A 25029-nucleotide genomic window follows, 5' to 3' on the forward strand; every position below is an offset into this window, starting at 1 on the left:
TTGAGTAATCATCTGTTAGGAATTTTATGTTAAGAATTGGTTTTTCTTTTTAAAAATTTTTTTCGAGGGGAGGGGTTTTGGGCTACACTGGCTGTGCTCAGGGGTTACTCCTAGCACTGCTTGGGGGGACGTACGGGACTTCAGGCAAGCCTGACCCACTGCCTCTATCTCTAGCCCTGGTTTTCCTTTTAATAAAGGAAAATGTCAAGAGCAGAAAAATAGCCCACCATCTTATCATTCAGAAACATATTTTTGTTTTGTTTGGGGACTACATCAAGTCGTGCTCAGAGATCCCTCCTGGTGGGGCTCAGGGGCCATCTGGGTGTCCCAAGTTCAATCCCCAACACTCTTTTTTTTTTGCTTTTTGGGTCTCACCCAACGATGCACAGGGGTTACTCCTGGTTCATGCACTCAGGAATTACTCTGGCAGTGCAGTTCGGGGGACCATATGGGATGCTGAGACTCGAACCCGGGTCAGCCGCATGCAAGGCAAACACCCTATCTATGCTGTGCTATCGCTCCAGCCCCAACCCCCAGCACTCTAAGTTTCCTCATACCATACCGGGCAGTCCTCAGGCCTCACCCAGACTCGCCTCAGGGATCACTCCCGGCGGAGCTTGGGGGAACCACATAGGAGGCAGAATGTAGAGCCCAGGTCAGAGACACTGGGACCTGCCTTCCAGCAGCGACATCCGAGAGGGGAGGTCAGCCTCGTGCAAGGCCCTGACCACTGTACTATATAGCTCTATCCCTTTTAACAGAGAAAAATCATCATGTATCCTCTGCCATCTTCTTCCTAATGGCTCACAGGGTTTGGCCCCAAGAACATGCAGGCCCTACAAGAGCACGGATCCCCTGGTCAGGGGCTGATGGCGTACAGACAGGAGAGAAAGAACCTGCACAAGCCCAGCAGAAGTCTGACGTGAGCACTGGGTCCTTTCACGTCTACTGACTCTCCCGCTACCAATTCATTTATTTTCAGAAGGGGGTTGGGGCATGTGGTGCAAGAGGAATCAACCGAGAAAGGCTTAAATATCAATTAAAAAACTTTTGAAAAACACAAAAAATTCCAAGAATAAATGCGTTCCACAGGTACGAACCTGAAAGAGCAAGAGTGACCCTGGGGTCACCCTTTGAGACGGTCAACTTAGACAGGGGCCCTCCAGCGACCCCTGTGAAGTGCTTCCGGAGAAGGGGCCTCAAGGGAACACGGGCCCGAGAGGCCGCCCCTGAGCTTTCGAGGGCGGCTTTGGGGAAAACCAGCACCTCAGGGACCCGGAAGGAGGACACGGGTCACCCTCCAAGCCCGGGCCGGGGAGGGCCTCTGGACTGGGGGCAGAGAAAAACCAAAGTTCCTACAAAAACGAGGTGTCAGGACACGGGAGGAAAAAGCCCCCCGTGCCAACCCGTGCTCGGGCACTGCCAGCGGTATCAGGGTGTTGAACTGAGTACCCGAGCAGGCCTGCCAGAGACTGCCTTTCGGCAGCGACATCCGAGAGGGGAGAATGTTGGTTTCTGCCTCCTCCTCCAGGCAGCTTTCCAGACTTTTCTGGAGCCCTGAGCTAAGGACAAAATCCTGATGGCACTTTCTCGCCGGGAAGGAGGGGAACCAAGCGGGTCTCGCAGGATGGCTTGGCGACTTCCACTTCCCATGGCCTTCCCGTCCTGGGCCTCCTCCGGGACTCCCGGCCCACAACCCGCAGCCTCAGACAGGAGGCGAGCGCGAGCGGATGGGGGAGCTGGTGAGGAAGCTGCTGTAGGGGTTGTCCCCGAACACGTTGGCGTAGGAGGCCTTGAGGAACTGCACGTAGTTGTGCATGCTGCGGTTGGTGCTCTCCGACTGCTCCAGGCGGTCCTTCAGGTCCTGCAGCCGGCTCTGGTAGCGCCGGTCCACCTGAGGAGGAGAGCAGGACACGGTCCCAAAGGGCCCTCGGCACGGGGGCGGGTCTGGGGAGCACTAAGGGGAAAGGGTGTTTCTTCCCGAAAGTCCCCTCCACTGCGCGGCTCTGAGATATACTGAAAGAACATGTTTTATTAAAAAATTTAAATAAATAGGGGGGCTGGAGCGATAGCACAGTGGGTAGGGCGTTTGCCTTGCACGCGGCCGACCCGGGTTCAATCCCCGGCATCCCATATGGTCCCCCAAGCACCGCCAGGAGTAATTCCTGAGTGCAAAGCCAGGAGTAACCCCTGAGCATCACTGGGTGTGACCCAAAAAGCAAAAAAAAAAAAAAAATTAAATAAATGAATGTGGAACAACAATATAAGGGGCCAGGCAGCTGGCTCGGGGCTGTGGTGTGAGCACTGTATGCGAGGAGTCTCTGAGCCCCAACCGGATGTGGTCCGGAGGCCCTGCTGGGTCTAAACAGCACTGTCTCCTCAGTCCCCAGCGGTGAACTGGTCGGCTGAGGACCACTGGGAGTCGCCCCGTGGCCTTCGAGCATCACTTGAAAGGCCCCCAAAATGTAAATGCCATCTTTAATTTTGCAGGGACAACCACACCCAGCAGTGCTCAGAACTCAGTGCTGGCACAGTGCTCAAGGATCACTCCTGGAGGGTTTGGGTGACCATAAGGGGGTGCCTGGAACCAAACCGGAGTTGGGCTGGTGGCAAGCCCCCTGCTTGCTGTACCGCTGCTCCAGCTCCGTAAATGCCCCCCTAATAAGGAGTGACTCCCGAGTGCAGAGCTAGGAATAACCCCTGAGCTTCATCGGGTGTGACCCCAAAAGTAAAATAAATAAACAAATAAATAAAAAGGGAGACTAAGCGGAAAGGGCTGAGCACATGCCGCACATGCAGGCGACCTGTGATCAGTCCCAGCACCACAGGGCTCCCTGAGCACTGAGTCGGGAGTAGCCGAGCCCTAAGTACCAACAAGTTAGGCCCAGAAATAAATAAAAAGGAAAAACATACCAAAGAAAGGGGGTCGGGGGAGGGGGTGCCTGGGGATTCTGATGCTGGGGAAAAGGAGAAACCGTGCTGTGCCCACCAAAACGACCAGCAGAGCACCTTGCCCCATGGGCCTGAGAGGCCGGCTGCTCCGTGTAAGCCCCCCGCCCCGGCCCGGCCGCCCTGCCCCACTCACGTTGTCCCAACTCCGTCGCAGCTGGCTGACTTCTGTTTTGGTCCTACTCAGCTGGGTCTCAAGGTCCAGAATCTTGTTCTGAGCCGCTCGCTCCTTAGACAACGCCTGCTCCTTGGTTTGCTCCACCTGCGGAGAAGGCACGTAGCGGGGGCTGGCGAGGGCAGCTGCCCGCGATCCCGCCCCGCAGACAAGGCTGGCGCTTGGCCGAGGGGCGTGTCCAGGAATCTCTGGCAGAAGCTCCCCACAGAGCATGACTGCAGCCCAGCTTCCCTGCCCTCACCCGCAGTGCTCTCTACCAGGTGCATAAGTGTCAGACACTGGCTCTAAGGACGCCAGTGACCAGAAGGCAAGAAAAAGGCGGCCAGATGGAATCATGAAATTTGCATATAAGTGGATCGACATGCAGAGTATCTTGCTAAGTGAAATGAGTCAGAGAGGGACAGACATAGAAGGACTGCACTCATTTGTGGAATATAAAGTAACAGAATGGGAGACTAACACCCAAGGGTAATAGAGATCAGGGCCAGGAGGATGGCTCCATGGCTTGGACGCCGGCCTCACATGCTGGGGGAAAAGGCAGCTGGGATAGAGAAGGGACCACTAAGTGAATGATGCTTGGAGGGCTCGCTCGGGATGGGAGATGCGTGCTGAAAGTAGACAATAGACCAAACAGGATGGCCGCTTAATACCTGTATTGCAAACCATAACACCCAAAAGGAGAGAGAAAGGGGCTGAAGGAATAGCACAGTGGGTAGGGCATTTGCCTAGCACGTGGCCGACCCCGGTTTGATTCCCAGCATCCCATACGGTCCCCTGAGCACCACCAGGAGTAATTCCTGAGTGCCGAGCCAGGAGTGAGGTGTGCATCGCCAGGTGTGACCCAAAAAACCAAAAGGAGAGAGAAAGAGGGAATGTGCCTACCACAGAGGCAGGGGGTGGGAAGGGGGTGGGGGTCGGGGGTCAGGATACCAGGAACATTGGTGGTGGAGAATGGGCACTGGTGGAGGGGGGATGGGTACTTGATCACTGTATGACTGAAACGTAATCACGAAAGTTTGTAAGTCTGTAACTGTATCTCACGGTGATTCATTAAAAAATTTCAAGAAAAAGGGGGCTGGAGCAATAGCACAGCGGGTAGGGTGTTTGCCTTGCATGCTGCTGATCTGGTTCGATTCCCAGCATCCCATATGGTCCCCTAAGCACCGCCAGGGGTAATTCCTGAGTTCAGAGCCAGGAGTAACCCCTGTGCATCGCCAGGTATGACCCAAAAAGAAAAAAGAAAAAAAAATCAACAAAAAGAAAAAGGGGGACTGGAGCGATAGCACAGCGGGTAGGGCGTTTGCCTTGCACGTGGCCGGCCCGGGTTCTAATCCCAGCATCCCATATGGTCCCCTGAGCACAACCAGGGGTAATTCCTGAGTGAAGAGCCAGGAGTAACCCCTGTGCATTGTCGGGTGTGACCCAAAAACAAAAAAAAAAAAAAAGAAAAAGGTGGCCAGAGCGCGCCAGCTCTAGCCCTGCCACTGTGCAGGGATACCGAGGCGCGGCCCAACCCAACAAGAGGGCTGAGCCCTTCGCCCCAGTGGGTGGCTCTCCGGATCCTTCCCCCCGGCCCCCCCCCCCCCCGTTCCGAGGAACCCCTCGCCCACGTGCTCGTTTCTCGGGTGGGAGGTGGGCGCCCGACGGACCTGCCTGCGGGCGTCCTCGATGGCGTTCTCCAGCTGCCGCACCAGCGAGCCGCACTCCCGCGTCTTCTCCTCCAGCCGCAGCTGGGACTGGTGGATGGCCTCCTCCCTCTTGGCGATCACCTGGAGGAACTCGAGATTCTGGGCGCTGGTGGCCTCCAGTTTCCTAGAGAGAGCGTGAGCCTCAAGTCAGGTCCCGCAGGGACCCCCGTCCGTCCTGATGCGCCCTGCTAAGGGGCGGCCAGCCGGCCCACGAGCACCTCACGCCGAGAAGCTCCAAGGAGCCACAGGGCTAATGGTGAGCGGGTGGGTGGGCGCGTCACGAGCGAGGAAGCGTGTGACCGGGCCGCTGGCGGGAAGAGCTGGTACAGAACTTCAGGAGCCAGCCAGGCAGGGCTCCACGTCCACGGCCGCCCGTGGACAACCCCCGGCGCCCCGCAGCCCAGTGGGCGGGGACGCCGCAGGTGAAGCCAGTCGCCAAGGCAGCCCAGCCAGCCTGCCGTCACCCCAACCGCGGCCTCCACCTGCTGGTCACTGCTGCCTGCCCAGTGGGCTCTGGCCGAGGCCCACACGGCATCCCAAGGGACTGGCCAGGAGGGCGCAGGGCCCGTCGCCTCATGCCCCTGCTGTACTTCCGGAACACCTTCCAGCTTAAGGAGCCCTGCAATCCTGGAGGCTTCCGGGCAGAGGCGGGACCCGAGGGCTGAAAGGTCCCCGTGCCTCAGAGATGGGCTCCAGCCCTCGCTTTGCAGATGCTCTAAGTTCCCGGGCAGCTGTCCTGCCCACGGTCCAGACGGCAGCTGTGTGGCCGGGAGCAAATCACTGACCCTCTTGCGGAGTTCAGGCCAGTCTGTTCACACCCCAGGAAACCGACGAGCCAACCTGTTCCCCACTGTCTCCCCACGAGCCAACTGAGGCTCCAAGTGCTCAATGGTTTCCTGAGAGTACAGGACGGGAGACCAGGAGGCTTCAGCCACCAAAAGGTGAGCTCCTCCCCCGCCCGGCCTGAGGCCCAGCCAACAGCAGAGGGGCAGCTGGGGAGGATGACTGGGGACGAAGAGCAGAGTCGGGGCGGAGGCCAAAAGGTTGGCGCCAAGTGCCATTCCCATGTGCATCTCTGGGCAATCTGGGTTTTTTGGTTTTTTTGGGGTGGTTTTTTTTTTTTTTTTTTTTTGCTTTTTGGGTCACACCCGGCAATGCTCAGGGGTTACTCTGGCTCTGCACTCAGGAATCACTCCTGGCGGTGCTTGGGGGACCATACAGATGCCGGGGATCAAACACAGGCCGGCCGCGTGCAAGGCAAACGCCCTCCCCGCTGTGCTGTCACTCGGCCCATCTCCAGGCAGCCTGAGATAGTGCAGTTACGCAGACGCGAGACCACCTTCCTCTCGCCCCGTGCTTACCGCTGCCCCAGAGCAGCGACTCCTCTGAGGTCTGCCTAGTACCTTCCAGGGCCTCAAGTCCCTCACACTTGCACACGCCAAGCCCAAAGCAGCTCAGCGGCGGAAGTCTCAGGTCCTAGGAAGAGGACAGAGATGGGGCCAAGCGCCTCTAACCTCTCCAGTTCATCCACCTTCAGACTCAGCTCTTTATTTTCCTTCTGGGAGGCCTGATGTTTCTCTCGCGCCATCTCCAGCTTGTCCCCCTGGTGTTCGATCTAAAATGACAGGAACACAGACCGGTTTATGCCACAAGTTCCCAGGACCGCCCTTCCCGGCGCCTCCTTGCAAGACGCAGCTGCCGTGGCGAGCCTCCACACACATCCTGTGCAGAGCTAAGCCCAGCTCCTGAAGCGGAAGGCCTGTCAGCGCCGAAAAGCTGGTCGCACCCGCAGACCCACCGCGCTGCTCTCTCCATCAGAAGCTGCAGGGGCCGGCAGGTCTGTGCCTCGGACACCAGCTGCGGGAGGCAGGCAGCCCGCCCGGGCCGGCACAGGAGCCCGAGGGACTGCTGAGGACGCAGATTTCCTTCCGGGCGGGCGTGAGGGTGCAGGCCAGGCAGCAGGGAAGCCATCTGGGCATTCGGCTAGTGCCCAGGGACGCAGAGAATGAGCACTCAAGGCTTCCAGAAAGTTCAGACTCGAGAGAAAGCAAGTGCTGGCACGTGGCAAGGAACCTGGACAGTGCCCGCCAAGATTCCTCTAAGCATCGGCTGTTGTGACCTCAGGAAACGACCAACCCTCTGTGCCTCGGCTGTTTCCCACGAGATGGGGCAAAGAACAACCATCTCCTCTGTTCCCGGGGGAGTTAAATCAATCCTGGAACACCGAGGATGCACCCTCCACCTGCCATCCCACCCTGGCCCCCTGATCCCCACCAAGCACGACTTTCCTTGTAACGAAGAAGCAGGTGGCGAGAGGGGAAGGGCCTTGCCCAAGGTCACACTGTGAACCAGACACTGAGCATTTCCCAGCGGCAGCGCGGGGCCCGCTCCCCACTGCTCCGGAGGGAAGGGCTGGGCAGTGGATTTGCCGAGGGGAGAAAGGCAGCTATAGCGAGCGAGGGAGGGGAGGGAGAGAGCGGGAGGAGGAGAGGGAGACAGAGAAGCGGGCAGCGGCCAGGGCTTGGGGCGGGCTGGGGGGGTGAGGCCGAGAGCGAGCAGAAGCAGGCGGGGCGCGTGAGGGCGGAGCAAGCGCGGGGTCCGAGAGGCGGTTCCTATGGCTATAATCACTGGTGCACACACAGGCATTTGGCACACCAGACTTTTATTTCACAGCACTGATGATAGCTCACTCCTTTCAGAACGTGGCAGCCAGAAAAAGGAAGTGGTCCTCCCTCGGAAGGCGCAGCTCATCTTGGTAAGCGGGACCCTGCTCGGGCCAGATCGTGGGACCCCTTCTGCCAGTCCCTTACCCGGCTGCGCAGGTCGGAGATGATGGCTGTGAGGTCGATGTTCTTCTTCTCGTAGCCCTGCAGCTGGTCCTGGCACTCGGCCAGCTTCGCCTCGGTGATCTTGAGGATGTCGGGGAGCTGCTGGAGGTCAGCCAGCTGGGACTGGAACTGCCTGCGAGCCTGCGGGCCACAAGAGGAGCCGCGTCGGGAAGGGCCCCGAGGGAAATGCCCGGGAGACCCTGGAGCCCCCAGCCAAGGTGGCCGCGCAGCAGACGCCAACCCCGGCCGGCCGCGCGGGGCTCTGCGGGTCCTTCTGAAAGGAGCTGCCGCTGCCCCAGGGAGGACACTAAGTAAGGGAGAGCCGAGGAGCCACTGGGCAGGGAGGAAGGGCCCGGTCGGCCTTCAGACCGGGAAGGACCGGCCACAGGTTGTGCGGTGGGGCAGGGCCTCGATCCAACCACTGTCCAAAATCACCACTAAGATGGCCTTTGGCTTCAAGTCCACGGGCCCTGGAGAAGCGGGGAGCCCCCCTTGGGGCTGGCCCGAAATAAAGGTGGAGCCCTGTGAGCCGGGGTCTGGGTCCACTGTGCGACGCCAAGGAGGGTGGGGGGTACAGGGGCGCACCTGGTGGAGTGACTCCTGGGAGTGCTCAGGGGACCACAGGTGGTATCGGGGATTAAACTCAGGTGAGCCACATGTGAGACAAGTGCCCCCCCACCCCATACCTTCTCTTGGGTCCGAGGTGGGCTATTTTTTTTAATTAATTGTTATAAAGTTGTTCACAATAATTGATTACATCGAGGTGGGCTTTTTTTTTTTCTTTTTTGGGTCACACCCACAATCCTCAGGGCTAACTCCTGGCTCTGCACTCAGGAATTACTCCTGGCAGTGCTCGGGGGACCATATGGGTACTGGGGATTGAACCTGGTCAGCCACGTGCAAGGCAAACGCCCTCCCCGCTGTGCTATTGCTCCAGCCAAAGGTGGGCTATTTTGAAATCGAGCAGTAAAAGAAAAAGAGGAGGGGGCGGCCTAGCAATGGCATGAATCAGGCCTTCAACCCGGGGAGCAGGGCAGGGAGAGGTGGGGTGGGGGAGGGGTGAGTACAGACCGCTTCGATCTCTTTGTTCATCTCATCTTTAAGGATCTTGTTTTCTTTATCACAGCGTTCCAGCTGGGCAGCCACTTCGTCTGCCTCCAATCTGGTCTTCATGACCTGGGGGCCAAAATCACGTGCAGCTGGGGCCCCGGAGGCACGGTCTGGGGGCACCCCCCCACCCCCAGCCGCTGGGTGGGCCTTACCTGGCTCTTATAGTTGTCAATCATGTTCTCGTAGTTCTTGACGGATGCTTTCAGCTGCTGCACTTCCAGGTGCGCCTGGCTGAGTTTGTCCTCCATGGGGGCAAAGCTAGCCTGTGGGGGTGGGGGGGCACAGCAGTCAGCCCCACCCAGGGGCGCAGCCTCCTCTGCACCACGCCCCCACTTCTCCTGAACAGGGCAAGCTGTGAGCGGATACAAATGGGGCGACTCTGTTTTCTTGCCCTTGTTGCAAAAGCCTTACGGAATCATTTAAGAGAAACAAGTCAGAATGGAAAAGAAAACGGAAAATAGCCAAACAAAACCCCAGACCTCCCGGACGCCGCCCTGCGCCCACTGACAGCAGCCCCGCACCGGTTCTTCCCCCTCCTGCAGGAAAGCGGGGCCAAGCCCACAGCTCCACAGCTTTCTCATTTTGTTTTGATTCTGGCGCACACCCAGCAGTGCTCATGGGTCACTCGGCAGTGGGGCTCGAGAGACTATAGAGGGGATGCCGGGGATCGAACCCAGGTCAGTTGCCTTCCAGGCATCGGCCCACCTGCTATGCTATTACTCTGACCCTGCAACTCACTTTTTCAATGAACAGCTCTACCGTGACCCACTTCCCCAGTCAGTGGAGGTCCCTGACAAGCCCAGCACTCCCTCCCGCAGGTGAGATGAGACCCCCACAGAGGCCCAGGGAGCCCCCCCAAGTGGGCAGTGAGGATAGGGACAGCCACACCCACACGGAACAGCCCAGGTCGAGGAAGAGTGCGTGTGGGCCTGGGAGGCGTCTGGGGTATCTTCCTACTAGATATATTTCTGGAACTTTTGCTTGTAGCACACGTAAAATCTAAGAAAGCGCTTCCACACACAGCAGGGTTTGACTTTTTGTGCCACACCCGGGGATCACCCCGATGGTGCCAAGAACTGAACCCAGAGCTCCATCTCGGGCCTCATCTTCCACCACACAGCACAGCAGTGCTCAGGGCTGACTCCCGGCTCCGTGCTCAGGGATCCCCTGAGGGGGATTCCCTGGTGGGCATCAGCGCACCATCCTGGGATGCTGCAGATCAACCTGGGTCGGCCACACGCCAGGCAGGTGCCTCCCCGCTGTGCTACTGCTCCAGCCTGGGGACCCATCGGCTCGAGCCTGGGTTCCGCTGACAATCGTGCTAAAGGAAATGCAAAGCTGACACTCGCTCAGGGGAGCAGCAGAAACGAAGGAGCCACAGGCCTTGTCAGGCACAGGGGAGCAAGGGTCAGTGCTCACAGCCCAGAGGGGAGTGGACACCGCTCCAAGTGCTTTGCTGTCTGGCAACATCTACCCAGGCTGGCCTTGGTGACCATCCAGTGACCCAGCCATTTTACCCCAAGGTTTCAGAATCTGAAAACGCTCTGGGTCTGCACTGGAACCAGGCACGGCTGACGGTCTACGCCACGAACTGATAGCCTAAGTCCACACACACACACACACACACACACACACACACTCCACATGGGCCTCACTTGACCGGGTGAACATGAAGTCCAGGCACCAGGCTTCAAGCAGAACAAATCCATGCGGAACATGGGGAGCAGCCACCTCCGGCTGGGGGAGACAGGACACACATGCGAGCACATGGACACACACACACACACACACACACACACACACACACACACACACACAATGGACGGTGCCACCAAGTGAGGTCACCCAACTCGGGCGGGAGTGCAGGCTGACCACTGGACAAAGCCCTTCGTCCTGTGCACCTGGCTGCGTGCTGTCCTTCCCTCGAGCAATCTTAAAGGCAGGAAGAAAACAAACCCCACTGTCACCACTCAGGTGCCCCGAGATGGCCCCGCTGTCCCTGTGCCGCTCCTGCTCAGGTGCCCAAAGGGGCGCGCGGCGAGGGAAGAAGAGCCAGTGCCCCGAGTCCAGGGGAGGTGCCCGGGGCCTGACTCCTGCCCTGCGGCTCACGTCCATCCATGTGCTCGAAGCCCCTGGCCCAGACCCTGAGGCTCTGGAAGCAGAGCTCCGGGGTCCCTCCCCAGCCGCCCGGGCGGGCCCCCACCTTCAGCCGCTCGTTCTCCAGCTTGAACGCCGAGTACTCGGCAGTCTGGCGGTGCAGTCTCTCCACCAGGCTATCCCGGTCTTCCCGCATCTTCTCCTCTAGGGTTTGCTGCTGGTTCACGAGGTCTGTCACCCGGCTGCGAGAAGCAGAAACAATCAGCCGCGCAGGCTCTCCGGCACGGGGGTCTCTGGACACAGCACCAGCGGGAGCTCCTGCCAGCTCACGCACCCATGCCCGCCCAACTCCCCACCTCTGCCCAATTTCTATCCCGAGACGCAAATGCCCGGCCACAGCCCTGTCCACTGCAGTTCCCACGGCGCCAGCCACCCGCTGCAGCCTGACAGGTCGGCCCTCTGGGCAGGTCACTGTGGGCTCTGGAGACACCCACTACCATTTTCTTTTGGGACTGAGAGGCAGCGCCAGGGGCAGGGCGTCTGCATTACAGGTGCCCAACCGGGTTTGATCTCTTATGATCCCCCCAGCACTGCCAGGAGTGTTTCCTGAGTGTACAGCCAGGAATAACCCCTGAGCATCGCTGGGTGTGATCCAAAAAGGAAAAATAAATAAATAAAAGTACAACTGGATGTGACTCAACAGCAAAGCATTGGCCTTGCATTAGGGTTTGAGCATTAGGGTTTGAGTATCTAGTGGGGTTCAGTCCCCAGCATCACCCCAATAAATAGTACTAGGGGTTAGAAAGATAGTAGAGCGGGCAGGGCACTTGCTTCGCATGCAGCTGACCTAGCTTCAACTCCAGGCACCGTGCATGGTCTGCTGAGCACTGGCAGGAGTAATTTGAGTGCAGAACCAGGAGTAACCCCTGAGTGTTCCCAAGTGTGCGCCCCACCCAAAAAGAATTTCTTTGGAGGGCGGGATAGGGGGATTGGCCACACCTAGCAGTGCTAAGGGCTTATGACTGGCAGGGCTTGGGGACTACGTGGGGTACCAGGGATTGAACCTGGATCGGCCACGTGCACAGCACATGCCCCCCGCCCCTGTATGATTGCTCTGGCCCATTTCAAGAATATTTTCATATAAATGTCCAATAAAAAATATATAACCCATCTAATCATACCTGCGATCAGTATGATGAGCAAGGAAAGCGGAATGATCTCAACCGCTCAGAAACCCACCCAAAGCCCCACTTCTCATGCCTGTGTGCTCCCCAGGGCCCCAGACTGCGGCTCCCCTAAGCCTGAGTGCTGAAGGTAACTGGGGGAGGCAGCACCCCTGCCCGGCTGCTGGTTGCCAGGGAAACCAGCAAGAATAGAGGGCGGGACTCTGGCAGGCCTGAGGGGAGGGGCGGGGCAGAGGGGCGGTGCTGGGGTTCAGGTACCAAAGGTCTGAGTGACTAGAAGGTCCAGCGAAGGCTCAGAGAAGCCCAGAGGCGGGATACAGAGGTGTGGAAAGTGGGGCGCTGAGCGGGAGGGGCAGGAGCCCTCCCTCCCCTTCCCACGCCCCATCTCTCCCGCCCATCCACAAACCCACCCACCGGCGCAGGTGCCCGGTGAGGGAAGAGACCCAAAGGCTCCTTAGAGCCCTCTGGGCGGGGAGTGTGTGAGGGGCGGAAGGGAGTGTGCCCCCCAGCCGTGGAGGGAGGCTGCCGCTGGGAGTCTCGGCCAGAGCGTCTCCGGCACAGGGGCTGGAGCGGTCAAGGGGGGCCGAGCCCCACCCCGTCCTCTCCCAGGGCATCCCCAGCGGCTCTCAGGCAGACGCCCCTCACCCGTCAAGGGCCCAGCCTCCCCCAGGCCCCTCCAGCTGCGGCCTCCCCCCTCGGGTTTGTCTTTCTGGGCCACACTGGCAGGCTCAGGGCTGCCTCCTGGCCCTGCAGCCGCAGGGGGCTCTGCAAGGCCGGACCCGCTGCCCCCTTCTAGCTGCTGCTCCACACAGGCGGGGGACTCCCCAGGGCCAGCTCAGCGGGACAGAGAACGGTCTCGCTAGGGCCACACCCGCCCTGAGCGAGGCCCACCATGGCAGCCCCCGCTTCTCCTCTGGGCCGCAGGGTCACCCCCAGGGCAGGGAGCCCACCGGACGCAGAGCCTGGGACACGGCGGGAGTGAGAGTCACTGAACACGCCCGTCCCACTGACCCTGACCGGGATAACCAGCACCTCTGGGCACACACGGGGCAGGAACAGAGGCCCCGAGGGGGACCAGGGGCCAGGGCTAGGCCCCCCGGGGAGTGCGTGAGGGGCCGCCCGCGACCTACTCGTTCAGGACGATGATCTCCAGCTCGAGGTCACCCTTGTCCTTGACAACTTGGTTGTAGCGGCTCCTCCAGGACTCCAGGGTGGACAGAGCTTCGGCGACATAAAGGTCCTGGGGACGGACACGGCCCACAGGGCCCGCAGCCCAGGTCAGCGCCGAGGCTCCGACAGCTGGGTCCAGGGTCTCCCGGACATCTCCACGCCACCCCCCCCTGGGGCCTCCGCCCCCCGCCCGCTGTCAGGCAGAGGGAGGCTGAGGGCTGGAGCGGCAGCTCCTCAACTTCCTGCCCGGGCCAAGCACCGTCTGCGAAACCAGCTCCTCCCCCCCCAGCACCTCTGCAGCCGCCCCGCGCCCCCCACCTTGGGGGCCCCGCGCCCACCTTGTCGGCCAGCTGCACGTGCAGCTGCTCGGCGTACTCCTCGCTCTTCTCGGCTCGCTCCTTCTGGGCGCGGATGGCCTTCTTCAGGGACTCCTTGTCCCGGTCGCCTTTCTGTTTCAGTTCCTTCAGCTGCTCCATGATCGCCTCCACTTCCGCTTTGTGCTGGTTGCCACTGCGCTCGAGGTTCTGGCCGGGGCCGAGGAGGTCTCAGCCGGGGGGCGCGCGGGCGGGGGGCTCCCCTCCCCCAGGCCAGGGAGGGACTTTCCCAGGTCCGAGTGGGACTGGAAGTTTCTGGATCCTTCCCTGGACACCCCGCTCAGGGGTCACCCAGCAGGGCAGTGCCTGCAGAGGGTCTCCGAGTCCCAGCCCCCCTGGCCACAGCCCACAGCCCCCGCCCAGTTGCGGGCCCTCCAGCGGTGCTGGCCCAGAATCTCCCAATTGGTTCTCTTTGGAGGGGCCCTCCCAGCAGCAAGGGGGTTCCGGGACACCGCGGAGTCTCTGACGCAGAAAGGCTCCACCCGGCAATGCTCAGGGGTGACTCCTGGCTCTGCACTCAGGAATTACTCCTGGCAGTGCTCGGGGGACCCTATGGGATGCTGGGAATCGAACCCGGGTTGGCCGCATGCAAGGCAAACGCCCGCCCCGCCTGCTGTGGCTCAGCCCCCCAGCCAGCAGCTACCTTGATCTGCATACACAGGCGGCTGTTCTCGGCTTCCTTGCAGCGCAGCTGGGCTTGCAAGTGGCCGCGCATGGACTCCATGGACTTGGACAGCTCGGCTGCCGTCTTCGCTTGTGCCTGCGGAAGAGACCAGAGACTCGGGCGGGAGTGGGGGCCGGGCGGCCGGTGGGGACGTGGCGCAGGGCGGCGGGGGCAGGCGCTACCTTCTCGCACTGGATCTCCTGGAGGAGCTCTTCCACCTCCTTGTCCTTGTCCTGCAGCAGTAACAGCAGACGCTGCGGGAGAGCACGGCGCCGTGAGCCACCTGGGAGGGGGCAGGAGGCCCGCGGGGCGGAGACTCGGCTGTGGGTCCCAGGGTCCCACGAACACTGGCCAAGGCAGAGTGGCACCGAGCATCGTACTTAACTCCTTCTACCCGTAAAACATCACCCTGGTCTGGAATGCCCTGCCACAGTGGCAGGGTGGGGTGGGGGGAGATGGGATTGGGGAGGGTGGGAGGGATGCTGGGTTTACTGGTGGTGGAGAATGGGCACTGGTGAAGGGATGGGTTCCTGAACTTTGTATGAAGGAAGCATAAGCACAAAAGTGTATACATCTGTAACTGTACCCTCACGGTGATTCACTAATTAAAAATAAATAAATTTAAATTTTAAAAAAAAGGAAAAAAAAATCACCCTGGTCTGTACCTTGAAACCAGGCGGTGCGTGGAAAACGCCCACACACGCTGGAGAATCCCCACGGTCCCCCCCAGAGCCAGGCGCACACCCCTTAGAGCCAGGCGTGCACCCAGCACCTCAACTCTGGACTAGACCTTCTGCCACTCTTTCTTTGCGGGGTGGGGTGACACCCAGGGATGCTCAGGGCTGATTCCTGGGCTTCTGCACTCAGGGGTCACTCCTGACATTGCTCAGGTGACCGCATGTGGCACCAGGCATTGAACTTGGCAAGTCAAGTGCCCTATCCACTATATCGTCTTGCCAGCCCCTTTCTGCCGCTTCTGAAGTGGCATTTAACATTTCCTTTCACTCATCACCATCACTGAGCGAGGAAGGGGACACAGTCAGGGCGGGGGGCGCAGGCTCAGGCACCGTTTCCCAGCCTCTACACCCTTCCAGCCCAGCCCTAGGGACGGGGAGCCGGCGTGGGACATGGCCCCTTGCGTCTCTCGGAGGCAGGGCGACACACATCAAAGGCTCACAGTCCAACTTTCTTCAGGCCAGCCAGTGGGACCCCAGATCACTTGGGGAAGAATTCCTCTGTTTCTGGCATCCTTAACATTTTTGGCAAATGTTCTGTTTTCTGGGCGACACCTGGCGGTTCTCAGAGCTTATTCCGGGTTCTGTGCTCAGGGATCTCTCGCCCCTGCGCGCAGGAGACCCGACGCAGTGCCAAGTATGGAACTGCACACAGGGCAGCGCCTCAACCCCTGAATCCCCAGACTACCCCCCCACCCCCCAACCACTGACCCCGAGGCACTCAGGGTGCTGGGGAACTAGCTTTGAAGCATGCTGCTCAGAGCTGCAAAATTTTTTTTCTTTTTGGGTCACACCCAGCGATGCTCAAGGGTTCCTCCTGGCTCTGCACTCAGGAATTACTCCTGGTGGTGCTCAGGGAACCATATGGGATGCCGGGAATCAAACCTGGGTCGGCCGTGTGCAAGGTAAACGCCCTTCCCACTGTGCCATTTACTCTGGCCCCAACTGGAATTTTTTTTCTTTTCCTTTTTGGGTCACACCAGGCAGTGCACAGGGGTTACCCCTGGCGGTGCTCAGGAGACTATATGGGATGCTGGGAATCAAACCCGGGTTGGCCGTATGCAAGGCAAACCCCCTACCCGCTGCCGCTGTGCTATCGCTCCAGCCCCACCAACTGAAACTCTTTTTTTTTTTTTTTTTTTTTTGCTTTTTGGGTCACACCTGGCGATGCACAGGGGTTACTCCTGGCTCTGCACTCAGGAATTACCCCTGGCAGTGCTCAGGGGACCATATGGGATGCTGGGATTTGAACTCGGGTTGGCCGCGTGCAAGGCAAACCCCCTACCCGCTGTGCTATCGCTCCAGCCCCACCAACTGAAACTCTTAAGTTAAAGAAAAGTCAGTGCTTCTAGGGAATGTGTGAATCGACAGCAGTGGGACGTCCAGGTTTTAGGAGAGCAACAAAGCCCAGAGGAGCCAGTGGCAGAGACTTCAGGCCACGTCCACATCATGGAACTGACCCAGAGCAGTGTGTGTGTATGTGTGTGTGTCTGTGTGTGTGCAGTGGTGCCGCCGGCGGGGCGTGTCCGTTACCGCTTTCTCTGTGTCTGCTTCGGCCAGCCGTTTTAATAGCGCTCCTTGTTGCTCCATTAGTCTATCAGAGTCCTGGGGGGAGGGAAAGAGAAACGGGGTCAGGAAGCAAGTTCCGTTCCTCTCCCCCCCACAGCGTCCGACACACGGTGAATTACCCTGTCACATTTCATTCGGGAAGGGAGCACCTGCTAGGGAGCCTGCCTGCTGCTGTCCCCTGATGGACATTCCGCTCGTCCGGCCTCTCTATCATAATATTAGATATTGGGCCCGGGGAACTCGGGAGCAAGAGGGAGTTAATGGTAATTTTTGTTTTGTTTTGGGGCCACACCTAACAGGGCTGAGGGCTTATTCCTGACTGTGCTGGGGATCACTGCTGGGCGTGCTTGCTGGGGCCCTGTGGAGGGTGGGGGACCCAGCCGGGGTTAACAGAGTGTCTTGACTCCTGAACTGACCTTGCATGACACGAGCGTCTTAACCCCTGCACTAGCACTCTGGCTCCAGCTAATAATCATTTTACAAAAATTACATTTAAAATGTTTGCGCTACACTGGAACCTTTTTTATTTTTTCCCCCTAAATGGAAACCACATCCAGGAATATTTGGCCTGTTGGGTGCTTAGGTGAAAAACTTGACTCATTCAGGGCCCCGGAGTGACAGTACAGTGGGGAGGGAGCTTTCCTTGCATGTGGCCAACCCCACTTCCATCCCTGGCAGCCCGTAGGGTGCCCGGGCCCTGCCAGGAGTGCTCCCCGAGCCCCGCGGGTGTGGCCTGCCTCGTGCTGTTCGAATGACCCTTCTCGAGTCACTCGATGGCTCACTGGCCATCGGGGCGGCCCCTGCCCTGCAGGCCCTGTCTGCACCTGTCCTCCGTCCCGCCCAGTGTCCCCAGCAGGAAGCTCGTCACTGCACCTTCTCCTGTGAACCCTGCAGCATCGTCACAAACCAAGAGGAAAGGACTTCCTGGTCCCACAGCGCCTGGCAACCCCGGAACCTCGGGTCCCTCCAGCAACCAGAGGCGGCAAAGGGGCGGAAGCCGGGGCTCGGGCGGAGCCTGGGGCTGCTGGCTGCCCGGACAGAGCATGAGCGCCGGGTGGGAGCACTCACGGAACCATCTGACAGGGCCTACCACCGAATCCCCACGCTCAGGGGCCAGGTCCCGGGAGCACGCGAGCGGGAGGCCAGGGAACCGTCGTGATCGCGGCAGCAAAGGGCAGCGCCGGGCCCTGACGGCAACTGGTTCTAGATCCCAGAGTGGGTTCCACAGCCAGATTCTAGAGCCACCCCGCCCCCGCCCCAACGCCCACCGTCCTGGACTGCCCAGTGCCCTCCCGCCCGGGGGGAGACGCTGGACTCCAGGAGAGAAGGGACTTGGGCGGGCCAGGCAGAGGGGGCTGGGCACGCTCAGACACCCCAGGGGGCCCGGGCACCGCCTGGCTCCAAGCACCATCGGGGGGGAAACCTAGGGCCCCCAGCCCCGCCAGCCTGAGCACTGAGTGGTACAGCCCGGGGCAGAGCACCCCTGGCACGGCCCCCAAGCCTCCGCTGCGCCGTTTGGGAAACCCCGCGCAGAAGCAGCAGCGTGCGACAGGGAGGGGCTTCCTGAGCCCCCCCCACATGCACACAGCCCCGCCCCTCGGTACTGCCCCGTTCCGGAGGCAGGTGACACTCAGCTGGCTGTGAGACAACAGCACAGGAGGATGAAAGGGGCAAAACTATCCCCAGGGACTCGCTCCGCTCCCTGCCGAAGGGAACAACTAGCCCTCGGGGGTAGCACACGCTGCCCCCCGCCCCCGCCTGCCCCCTGGGGGATTCTCAAAAGGCTAAAAGCACAGTGCACTGGGGGGCCACACAAGCTAGCATTCCTGACCCCCGGAACAGCCCCCAAGGTCTCTGCCCACAAAAGAACAGCGGAAAAAAATGCTGCTGCGAATCCAGCCATAAGGCAGCAGGGTAACCCGGTACCTCAGGCCTTGGGGGAGAAAAATTAAGGCGCCGCCAAGATTGGTGAGAGAAAAGGCAAACTCGAAAGGAAATGGGGGTGTGGTGGAGGGTGGGGGACACTGGGGAAGGGATGATTGATTGGGACACTGTAGCCTGACACTCAATCATGATGATCTTTGTAACTTTGTAACTCACAGTGACAGAACTGAGATTTATTTATTAGCTTTTGTGTCACACTCGGCAATGCTCAGGGTCACTCCTGGCTCTGCACTCAGGAATTACACCTAGCGGTGCTCACGGACCATGCGGGATGCTGGGGATCGAACCCAGGTCAGCTGCGTGAAAGGCAAACGCTCTACCCACTGTACTATCACTCTGACTTTTATGATTTTACTTTTTACATATTTTAGTAAACTAAAATATAAAAAACAAAGAAATAACTGCTCGATTTTGCTTGGAGCATAAAGAAAAGCAACTTTTTCAAAAAATGCAGAGAGCTCGATGGGCTAAGCACATGCTTTGACTACTGGTGGCCGTGGGTCCAATCCCTGGTACCACACGGTCACCTGAAGCACCACCAGGATGGATCCAAAACCGAAAAACAAACTCCAGAGAGGGGCTGGAGTGGTAGTACAGTGGGGAGGGTGCTTGCCTTGACCCCGGGACCCTACCTGGTCCCCTGAGCTTGCCAGAAGTGATCTCTGGGCACAGAGCCAATAGTCAGCCCTGAAAGCCAGATACAGCCACAAAAAAAAAAACAAATAAAAAAGGTTATAGGACACTTGTCAGATCAGATGGGGCCCTCGCCTTGCACACGGCCAACCAGGGTTTGATCCCCGGTACTACGGACAGTTCCCTGCCCCGCCGGGAGGATGTCCTGAGCAGCGCTGGGTGTGGCCCAAAAGCCAAACAAACATTTCTCTTCCTTCAGGTCCTACGGTCACGAGGGTCACTACTTGAGGCTTTAGCGTAGCGGGTACTGGCCCGTCACCATCTCCAAAGTGCCCAGAGACCCTCCTGGTGGCCCTCGGCCCGCCTCCTCCTTCTCCAAGCCCCTCCCACACACAAATTATTTTTATTATTAGTCTCTTTAATCTTTTGTACATGAAAGTATGAGCAGTAGCTAGACCGTGCTGGGAAAAGAAACGAGGCTAAAGTGGGAAAAACCGCGTCACCTGCTCGGCGCGGCGCCCCCTGTGGGCCCGGCCACCCACCCGGGCGCTCGGCGAGCACCGAACCTCAGGGCTCGAAGCTCAGCCCCGGGTCTCACCCTCCCTTCCGCCATCCTGCTCAGCAAGCCCCTGGGGACCGAGTGGCCCTCCCGGCAGCCCCCGGGGGGACTCACGTCCTTGCAGTGCTGTTCCCTCAGCAGGTCTCGCAGGGTGCGGTTGGTCTCTTCGAACGTGCTCAGCTTCTGAAGGAGAAGCTCCTTCTGCCTCGTCAGCGTGTTGATGTCCGTGCAGGTCATTTGTTTCTCCTGGGGACACAGCGGGAGTCCTCACACAGAGCCCACGGGGAGGCGGGGGGGGCGCACAGCCCTGGGAAGAGGGGCCAGGCTGTGTTCAGGGCCCCGGTGAGCCACAGCAGGCTTCCTGGAGGAGGACCTGGGAGGAGGGGGCAGCGCCGGCGGGCCCGGGGGAGGACGGGGCGCGGGTGCGGGTGCCACCGGCCTTCTCAGGAACGCGGGTCCCACCTGGCAACAGCGGTGGTACATGGTTGCAGGGATCAGACGCATGGCCCAGGTCACTGAGATGCCAGGACTCCCATGTTGAGGCCAGCAGTCACCCTCGAGGGTCAGGCCACGGAAGTGAGAGGTGGGGACGGGGCCAGCGGCTGGGCACACCCCTCCCCCCCAAGTCCGGAGATGTCATAAAGTCAGCCTGGTGACTGCGTAGGGACCCCACCCCTCCCCCGGCCGCCAGGCCCGGCCCCACCCACCGTCTTCAGCTTCCCGATGGTGTCCTTCAGGGCCAGAACTTGTTTCGCTGCGGCCGCGCCGTCCATCTCCGCCTCCACCAGCTTGGACATGAGGCATTCTTTCTCCTGCTGGAGGTGTTTCTTCTGGAGCCTGTGGCCATAATGATGGGACATGGTGAGCCCTGGGCTCTGGGAGCAGGGCCCCGAGCTGGAGCGCGGCCCAGAGCTCTGCCCCCGCCTCACAATGCCCTGCCTGACTCATCACCTGGTCAGGGGTCAGGGGCTCGGGGGAGGGGCCACCCCTGCAGGGTCACTGCTCCCTCGAGCCCTGTCCAGCCTCTGCTGCCCCCCACACCCTGTCTGCAGGGCTACCTGGGACGGGGGCTCCCATGCTCCTCCCCCAGACACGCACGCACGGTCCCCGGCTGGGAACAGCCTTCCCACGGCCACCTCGGAGAAAGCCATCGCTTCCCCCGCACCTTACTCTGACCTCAGGCTCCGCGTGAGACACCGCCCCCCGGCGCCCCGGCAGGCCGCTCACATGGTGAAGTCCTTCTCCTCCTTGATGCGCTCGATGTTGTGCCTGAGCACGGTGTTCTCGTGCTCCGTCTCGGCCAGCTCGTGGGCGACCTCCTCCAGCTCCTCCTTCCGCTCTTCCAGGAAGCGCTTGGCCATCTGGCGCTCACCCTTCTGCATCTTGACCTGGCGGGGTGGGGGGCACGCAGGCAGGCGGCGCCACTGAGCACGGGGGCGCTGGTGGGCGGCCAAGCGGCCAGGCCTCAGCGAGCCCCCTGCCCGCCGACCCCCCGCCCGGGGAGCACTGCACGGGCGCTCAGGTCCTTTTGGACCTTACCAAGAGCCGGGGGAAACAGCAGCCCTTCTCATCTCTCCTCAGGCCTGACGACACCGAGGACAGAGCCTGAGTCGCTTGCTGGCTGGGGACCGAGCCAGGATACAAACCGTGGTTCAGCTGGCACACCACAGGACAGGCGTCACAGGGCCCCTGCGCCGCAGAGAGAGGGGGGCCTGTTCCGGGCAGCCCGCCCCGGCCGCTCCACTAGGGCCTGTGGGCCCGGCACGGGGAGGAGGAGCGAAGGCACAGCCCCTCCGAGCTCCGGGCCTGGCCTGCAAGCCAGCCCTACCAACGGCCTGCCCGTGGCCTTGACTCCGGGGCCAATGTCCAACTGACTCTGTGGCTGCAGCACCCCCCAAAGGCACCGGCCAACACCGGGGAGGGCTGAGGCGGGGCGGGGCGGCTGCCTTCACCCGCTCTGAGGCGTTGCTCCGATTTCCAAACACAGGGGAGATGGAAAAGAACCCCGGGCCCCTTGCCCCAAAGGGGGCCAGTACCACCTCTGGTGTCGGGACTGGTCCAAAAAGTCAGGCCCGGCCCTGCAGAGCACCCGGGGAGGGCCCCGGGCCCGGCTAAGCGCAGCCGGAACCCCAGGCAACCTGCCGAGGTCTTCCAGAAGCATGCGGCAGGCCCCTCCCTGGCCGAGGCCAGGCCCCTCGGGCACCAGCTGGCATGGGCCCCCCCGCACCTCCCTCACCTCAGACTTGAGACAACCAACCGCGTTCATAAGACTGTCAATCTTCTTGTCATAATGGTTCATTTTACAGTGACCAGAGTCGTCATCTTCGGTGGAAAGGTCACTGAGTCGCATCACGGAGACCAGTTTTTCTGAAGACGGTGGCGTGATCTCCAGGCAGTGAGGTGGATTCTGACGCACAAGAAGACACACATCAGCTCATCAGGCAAAGTGAGTGCGGCCGCCTCCGCCACCTCGCCTCGCTGAGCCCTGGGGGCAAAGTTCTAACCCCGCTGAAGGGGCCTTGACAGGGGACCCCGCCCCCCATCCTCCCCACACTCGGGAAGAACACGCCACAGCATCTGCAGGGACACCGTCCGCCCTGCGGGGCTCAGCCGTGTGGTGGTGAAATAGTGGCCACGGCAAGCTGGCCATAGTAGGGAGGATCCCCCAGTTTGGCTGAAGTCCGTGGTCTGGGGTGACAGACTGCGTCCCGGCCGTGCTGCCGATGGCCAGGAGGGCATTCAGCCCTGGCCGGCACACAAATGTTAGGCCCAAGTCGGGAAATTTGAATCTTGACCAGATATCAGAGAGGAAATAAAAGTTTTATACACACAACTATTAATGGCGTCTACCTGAAACTCCCATTATGTTATAATATAGTTACTTCAGCTACGAAAAAAAAGACCAGGGAGGGGGGTCTATGGCCCCAAGCACAACACGTGTGGCCCCCAAACCACTCGCCCCTCAAAAGGAGGAATTTTAACAGGTTGTAGCTCAGCAGCAAGGCACTTGCAAAAGGCCTGAGCACTGCTTTAAAAAAAAAAGAGCAATATATAGTACAGTGGGCACTTGCCTTGCACAAGGCTGACCCGAGTTTGATCCCCAGCATCCCATCCGGTCCCCCAAGCCCACCAGAAGTGATCCCTGAGAGCCAGGAATAAGCCGCTGCCATGTGAGGCCCAGAAACAGGAAAATAAAAGACCTTTGACCAGAGAGGCAGTGGGGAAGGCACTCGCCTTGTGCTCTGTCAACCAACATTCTATCCTCAACACCCCAAAAGGTACCCCAGAAGTAATCCCTGAGCGTAGCCAGGAGTTAGCCCTGAGTACTGCTACCCCCCAAAAAAAACTGGGGAAGGTATTTTTTGAGAAATATACACTATAGTTTCAGTTACAGTAGAAAATTACTTAGATTTAATAGAAAATTAAAATTTTTGCCATTTGAAAAAAATATCTAAAATGCACATGTAATTTAGTCACTGAATGGGATGGCTGAGTTTTTTAATTCATCAACTTAAACCGTGTATTTAGGAGGCATGCCAAGGAGACCGCTCAAAGCACTACAGTGCGTGCTCTGAATGCATAAGAACCAGGTTCAGTCCCCGGCACCCCAAGGTGCCCTGAGCGCTCAGGTGTGTCTCAACTGAAATATAAATACTAAAATAAAACCCACGCGCCCCAGGCCAGAATGATGGAGCACTGGGGAGGGCGTTTGCCTTGCACGCAGCCCACCCAGGTTCGATCCCCACCCAGCATCCCATATGGTCCCCAGCACCACCAGGAGTAACTCCTAAGTGCAGAGCTGGGAGTGACCCCTGGGTATCACCAGGTGTGACCCAAAAAAACATGTGCTCCTGAGAAAAGTAAGATGATACTTTAAAAAAAAATTTAAGGGGCTGGAGCGATAGCACAGCGGGTAGGGCGTTTGCCTTGCACGCGGCCGACCCAGGTTCGATTCCCAGCATCCCATATGGTCCCCTGAGCACTGCCAGGAGTAATTCCTGAGTGAAGAGCCAGGAGTAACCCCTGTGCATCGCCGGGTATGACCCAAAAAGGAAAAAAAAAAAATTTGTGTTAAAGGATATGTAATCGTTTTTTGGACTCCAGAAAGCCCAGGTTTTGACAGGCTGAATTGGAACGTGAGTCTGTTTCTACATTTACTCTGCTCCTCTGATGATGAGGTTACCAATCTCTGGGCCGATTTCTGGGAAGAATAATGCTCTCGGGAATAAAAAGGAGTGTTTGTGAAGGTTTAACAACACAATCTAAAAGCCCTGGGGCCGGTGAGAAGAGTAGGTCACAGTGCTTGCTGATCCCTGGCTCCCACATGACAGCCGGAGCAGAGGTCAGGAGTAGCCCCGAAGAACCACTGGGACAAAACCTCCAGCCAAGTAGGGGACACGTCTAAGTGTTGCACCTGCCCTAGAGAAGACCTGGGTTCAATCCCCAGCACCAACCAAGAAAATAAATCAATGGAAGTACGAGTCGGGGGTGGGGAAGGGGCTTGGGGGCGCAGCTCTGCGGGCCTTGCATGTGGAGGACCTGGGCTCAATCCCCGGCGCCGCAGAAACAAAACAAAACAAAAAATCCCCAAGTGTCCTTTCTTCCAGAATTTGAATTCTAGGAATTTATAAAGGGCACCCAAAGAACTTACTTACTCACTATGTAAGCCTAGGACAAGGAGAGCGCTAATATTGGACAAGATAGCAAATCCACAGTGACACTTACAGAGAGGCCCTACCTGGAACAAACACACAACGGAACACTGCCTTTACAGCACAAAGCAGGGCAAGGGGCAGCTGGAGACCACAGCGGCCACACCCTGCTCCGATCCCCTGCACCCGATGGTCTCCCCGAGCAGGGCCAGAAGTAATGCCCGAGCCAGAAGTAAGCCCTGAGCACTGCTGGTTCTGGCCCCCCTCAGATCCACCTCCGCCCCCTGCCCAGCCCAGAACCTTCTCCCAGGAGCATGGAGAATGTGGGTACTCGGGGGGAAGGGGGCCCTTGTTGTCCCTGGCAAAACCTCTTCACGCACAATGACTAACTGTTTGGGGAGGGGGGGCACACCTAGCAATACCTGGCAACACTCAGGGGTTACTCCTGGCTCTGCACTCAGGAATTAAGTCCTGGCAATGCTCGGGAGACCACATGGGATGCCAGGAATCATACCCTGATTGGCTGAGTGCAAGGCAAACGCCCTTTCTGCTGTGTTATCGCTCCAGCCCCTTTCTAAATGCTTCATTTATTGAAAGGATGCTACTAAAAATGTCATGAACCAACAAGAATTGCCTAGTGTTGAAAATCAGTGTGGGAGGGTCTGGGAAGGGCGTGCAAAGGAAAGATGCTTGATGCAA

At 59.3% G+C, this 25029-nt stretch overlaps 1 protein-coding gene across 11 annotated transcripts in view; it reads right to left on the minus strand.

Moving 5' to 3' along the window:
• Window positions 1-653: 653 nt before the first annotated feature.
• ODF2 (outer dense fiber of sperm tails 2) overlaps window positions 654-25029 on the minus strand; it is a 34621-nt gene continuing 10245 nt past the window's right edge. For 6 of the 11 annotated variants that reach the window (XM_055124382.1, XM_055124374.1, XM_055124343.1 and 3 more), the window contains exons 5-21: window positions 21915-22085; window positions 20906-21066; window positions 20386-20515; window positions 19793-19924; window positions 16507-16578; window positions 14422-14493; window positions 14219-14335; window positions 13540-13725; window positions 13162-13271; window positions 10954-11089; window positions 8903-9013; window positions 8712-8816; window positions 7623-7781; window positions 6327-6427; window positions 4774-4936; window positions 3086-3211; window positions 654-1894 (exon numbers count right to left, since the gene is read on the minus strand). In XM_055124382.1, the coding sequence (XP_054980357.1) occupies window positions 1706-1894; window positions 3086-3211; window positions 4774-4936; window positions 6327-6427; window positions 7623-7781; window positions 8712-8816; window positions 8903-9013; window positions 10954-11089; window positions 13162-13271; window positions 13540-13725; window positions 14219-14335; window positions 14422-14493; window positions 16507-16578; window positions 19793-19924; window positions 20386-20515; window positions 20906-21066; window positions 21915-22085 (2241 nt within the window). In that variant the 3' untranslated portion in view covers window positions 654-1705. Of the gene's footprint in view, window positions 1895-3085; window positions 3212-4773; window positions 4937-6326; window positions 6428-7622; window positions 7782-8711; window positions 8817-8902; window positions 9014-10953; window positions 11090-13161; window positions 13272-13539; window positions 13726-14218; window positions 14336-14421; window positions 14494-16506; window positions 16579-19792; window positions 19925-20385; window positions 20516-20905; window positions 21067-21217; window positions 21368-21914; window positions 22086-25029 lie in introns of all 11 variants that reach the window. The other 5 variants (XM_055124329.1, XM_055124354.1, XM_055124359.1 and 2 more) reach the window with 2 other exon arrangements.

The sequence above is a fragment of the Sorex araneus genome, chromosome 1, assembly GCF_027595985.1.
Source record: "Sorex araneus isolate mSorAra2 chromosome 1, mSorAra2.pri, whole genome shotgun sequence".
In the NCBI taxonomy this organism is placed as follows: domain Eukaryota; kingdom Metazoa; phylum Chordata; class Mammalia; order Eulipotyphla; family Soricidae; genus Sorex; species Sorex araneus.